Here is a 4,706-nt window from a genome sequence, read left to right on the forward strand (position 1 = left end):
ATTACCATTTGTAACTGAAGAAAACTGTTATTATTTAATAATGAAAGTTTTCTAACGGAAAATAACTCTTTATAATTGTTACACATGTCGAGAATCTAACGTATAAAAACAGTTATAAATTCTAAATAATTATTAGCAAATGTTACTAACTGATGATTTATATTTATTATAATTTTATGTATAAATTATTCTCGACAGGATTTTAAGCAATTAAAACAGAGCTTTGACATATTCTTTGAATCATTGTCTTGATGCATGGTAAAATTTTTTTCAACAAGTCGAGTACTAGACGGAATAACATAGTACTGAAAAATTTTATAATACACTGTTTCATCCGTAATCCCATCAATTTCTACAAAATCGCCTTCTACAGTTTAAGGAAAATATCCCCAAACCATTGTTAAGTCACTCCTATGCTTAATTGTAAGAATAATGCATTGTGCACTAATTGTTTTATGTACTTACCGACCTACATACACACGGTGCTTTGACGAAAACAAGTCAAATTTTGACTTGTCACGAGAGAGGACTTTCTTCCATTGTTCGGATGTCCAATCTTTGTATTTTTGACCTAAGCTAACTTTTTCCGTATATTAACTGCTCTCACGAGAAGTTTCTTAATCTTGCTAAACGACCATTAAAATCAGCACTCCAGAGACACCGTTGAATAGTTAAAGATGATACAAGTATGTGCAGTTGGATCGGCTAGAGTTAGTTTACTGTATAGTTTTCCAACGATCCCATTTATTTCAAAAATAATATGTTAATCTTACTCCACGGTTGTTTTACGAAAACGGCTTATGCGACTACGACTCCCCATGTTAATTCTTTGTTTAAATTTTTTCACTGTTAAATTTTTCACTGCACCGTAAGAAACACTTCATCACAAATAGCCTAGTATGAAAGTCCATGTTCTCTTAATGCAATAATGGCAGATTTTTTTTGCGTTGAAAGTTTAGCCTTTCGGCCCATTAAGTTATTCAATTCGATTATCATGAATGCTCACAATATACGAATATTTTCATTTTCGCACATTTACAAAAAAGTCAAGCAAACGTTTTTTCTTTATTTTTTCTTAGATTCCATAGTTTATTAAATAAAAAATATTTTTCGATAGAAACAAACACTTTATAACTAATTCAACAATGAACTAAAACGAGATTTCGAAAAATCATCTTACAGCTCTTTGAGCATACTTTACAATAGTATTTATCCTGTTGGGATACATTAATTTTTCGCAGAGATGTACAATTTCAAAAAAACAATGAAAAATATGGCGATTTATGGAACATAAATACAATGTAGCTACAACTTCGAATGTTGTACGAAAAAATATAAGAAATACTTTTTTAATTATGTTAACAGAGCTTTTAAATAATCTGCGGGTGAGTTTTCAACGTTCAACGAGTTTATTTTTGATATATCAAACTGTTAAGATTTGAATTTAATTTTGTTGGCGATCTTAAACTTTTAACTGGTAGTACATGTATAAATACAGATTCAACTTAAAATAAGAAAGCACGCATGCTGTTACTTCATTAATTGTAGTTCGTTTGTAACTTCAATTTTATTGAAGACGAGCAATTTTTTTCGGTGTTAAGAATTTGATGCAAGAATTTATTTTGGAAGTTTATATGATTGTAAGTTATTGTAATTTCTGATAAAATTCAAGTTAAGATTAAAAAATGTGCGAAGTGAAAACTTAACTATTAAATTTTACCAAACTAATGAGGTATTTATTCATTCATTTATGAAATTAATTTTTAAAACGTTAATTATTCAATTTAAGGATAAAAAGTAAAATAAGTAGAAAAATGTTCTTATGTTTATTTAAATATATTTATTAAAACAGTCAACTGGAATCTTTTTTAAAAGGTTTTCCAAATTAAAAGGTGCATATGCCATTATATATATATATATATGTGTGTGTGTGCGTGCGTGTGCGTGTGCGTGTGCGTGTGTGTGTGTGCGTGTGCGTGTGCGTGTGCGTGTGCGTGCGTGTGCGTGTGCGTGCGTGCGTGTGTGTGTGTGTGTGTGTGTGTGTGTGTGTGTGTGTAAGTATTTCACAATATTTTAGAAAAGCCGTTCTGAAACTAACATAACAGCCAATAAGCATTTGTCATGTTTTGATCGTTTCCAAGGGAACGAATAATAACAAATGCTGTTAGAATGAAAAACGTGATCGAAGTTTTACTCTAACAGATCATATTTTTCTGAAATAGAGTTGAATTGTCAAGTATTAAAGTGTAATAATAAAGCAAAAAGACAAAAAATTTCAGGCGAAAATTAAATCACTCAACTTTGACCCATTAACAACATAAAGGATAAAAGAACTACGTTATGAGAGAAATTGTTCACTTGCAGGCCGGCCAATGTGGCAATCAAATTGGAGCAAAAGTAAGCTCATTTCGTATGATTTGATTTATATTAAGTTGTCTTTCAACATTAGCTACCTGTATTTGTCAAAAAATTTTATTTCATTAAATCAATATTAATTCCACATACTGTTAACATATTTTATAAAATGCTATACATTTATATAAATCGTTATATAAATTATTATATAAATCGTTAAATTATTATATAAATCGTTATAATAATTATATAAATAAATATATTATTATATAAATCGTTAAAATTAGTTTAATGGAAATACTACTACTGATTTCGCATGTATATTATGAATAATATGACGTGTAAAGATAATGATTATAATGGGAAAGTTGAAATAGTCAAGTTGTAATGGTTTTCTTGTTATCTATTATAGTTTTGGGAAGTAATATCAGATGAGCATGGCATTGATCCAACTGGAGCATATCACGGCGACTCAGACTTACAGCTCGAGCGTATCAATGTGTACTACAACGAGGCCACCGGAGGTAAATATGTCCCTCGGGCCATTCTAGTGGATCTTGAGCCTGGTACCATGGACGCCGTACGCTCTGGACCATTTGGCCAAATTTTTCGGCCAGACAACTTCGTTTTCGGACAATCGGGTGCTGGTAATAATTGGGCCAAGGGTCATTATACCGAAGGTGCCGAGCTGGTTGATTCGGTGTTGGATGTAGTACGCAAGGAAGCGGAGAGCTGCGATTGTTTGCAGGTAATGGCAACTACTTGAAAATAAATGTCAAGGTTGATCTTGCGATAAACAGTTTTGCATCAGTAGGGGTTCCAGCTAACGCACTCGCTAGGTGGTGGTACAGGTGCAGGCATGGGCACATTGCTCATCTCGAAAATTCGGGAAGAATATCCAGATCGTATAATGATGACTTTTAGTGTAGTGCCTTCCCCTAAAGTTTCTGATACTGTTGTTGAGCCGTATAACTGCACGCTCTCAGTGCATCAGCTCGTAGAGAATACCGATGAATCGTATTGCATCGACAACGAAGCTCTCTATGACATTTGCTTTAGAACTCTCAAACTCACGACTCCCACGTACGGGGATCTTAACCATCTGGTTTGCGCGACCCTTAGCGGTGTTACTACTTGCTTAAGATTTCCTGGTCAGCTAAACGCGGACTTAAGAAAGTTGGCCGTTAATATGGTGCCATTCCCAAGATTGCATTTTTTTATACCCGGCTTTGCTCCTCTTACTTCTAGGTATTTCATTATCATCTAATTTAATTTCAGTTTTAATTTATATTTTCATAGCTTTCGTTGTTTCTATAATATTGCCGGCTATTTATTGTTCACAGGGGTTCGCAGCAATATAGATCGTTAACCGTACCGGAACTTACTCAGCAAATGTTCGATGCAAAGAATATGATGGCAGCATGTGATCCAAGGAACGGACGCTATCTAACCGTCGCAGCCGTTTTTCGTGGCCGCATGTCTATGAAGGAAGTTGATGAGCAAATGCTTAACATTCAGAATAAAAATAGTTCATATTTCGTTGAATGGATACCAAGCAACGTCAAGACCGCTGTCTGCGATATACCGCCGCGAGGTCTCAAAATGTCCGCTACTTTCATTGGAAACTCTACTGCTATTCAGGAACTTTTTAGACGAGTTTCTGAGCAATTTACCGCTATGTTCAGGCGAAAGGCTTTTCTTCATTGGTATACCGGCGAAGGTGTGATTAGTTCATTAAATTTATTTCTTATCTTTGAATATTGATGACTTACATTCATGTACAATGAATCACATAACACACTCACATTAGTGCACACACACTATTGGATACACACGCTATTTAAAAAAAATCACATAAGTGTATTTATTTCTTGATATTTTATTCTAAGTAGGTATGGACGAAATGGAATTTACTGAAGCTGAGAGCAATATGAATGATTTAGTCACTGAATACCAGCAATACCAAGAAGCTTCTGCAGAAGAGGACGCTGATTTCGACGAAGAAGAAAATGAAAATGAAGATAAATAAAGATCATTTTTTCATCAATTTTCTTCTCGCAACTACAATAGACATCACTACTCAGATTCGTAAAAGATAGTTCATTTCAGTAGTAAATTTGAACATTTCCATTAACGTGTATTTGAAAATTTAGTAAAGTTAAATAAGTTATTTGTACCTAGTTATTAATTTTTTTCACTCATAAATTTTGGTTTGCCTATTGAGTTGTTTTATTCAGTTAAATATCGTCTATACTTATCGTTGAATGGTTTATCTAGCTATACAATGTATACATGTATTTATATATACGGAATATGCAGTTTTATGAATAATGAGATAGTTTTGGGCAAGT

The 4,706-nt window shown here is 33.2% G+C and overlaps 1 protein-coding gene across 1 annotated transcript; it reads left to right on the forward strand.

Moving 5' to 3' along the window:
• The first annotated feature begins 2,340 nt into the window (after positions 1 to 2,340).
• LOC131663361 (tubulin beta chain-like) lies at positions 2,341 to 4,462 on the forward strand. Its single transcript, XM_058933723.1, has 5 exons — positions 2,341 to 2,397; positions 2,768 to 3,103; positions 3,170 to 3,603; positions 3,699 to 4,075; positions 4,248 to 4,462. The coding sequence occupies exons 1-5, from the start codon at positions 2,341 to 2,343 to the stop codon at positions 4,382 to 4,384; spliced, it is 1,341 nt and encodes a 446-aa protein (XP_058789706.1). The 3' UTR covers positions 4,385 to 4,462.
• The last annotated feature ends 244 nt before the right edge of the window (positions 4,463 to 4,706 follow it).

The sequence above is a fragment of the Phymastichus coffea genome, unplaced genomic scaffold (genome assembly GCF_024137745.1).
Source record: "Phymastichus coffea isolate CEN01 unplaced genomic scaffold, Cenicafe_Pcof_1.1 PCOF00033, whole genome shotgun sequence".
Classification (NCBI taxonomy): Eukaryota; Metazoa; Arthropoda; class Insecta; order Hymenoptera; family Eulophidae; genus Phymastichus; species Phymastichus coffea.

What these genes read in the sequence shown, in the direction of transcription:
- LOC131663361 (XM_058933723.1), top strand. Translation starts at nt 2,341, where the DNA reads ATGAGAGAAATTGTTCACTTGCAGGCCGGCCAATGTGGCAATCAAATT. An exon ending in AGAGCTGCGATTGTTTGCAG is followed by an intron (nt 3,104 to 3,169) that starts GTAATGGCAACT and finishes TTGCATCAGTAG; the next exon opens with GGGTTCCAGCTAACGCACTC. An exon ending in TCATTGGTATACCGGCGAAG is followed by an intron (nt 4,076 to 4,247) that starts GTGTGATTAGTT and finishes TATTCTAAGTAG; the next exon opens with GTATGGACGAAATGGAATTT.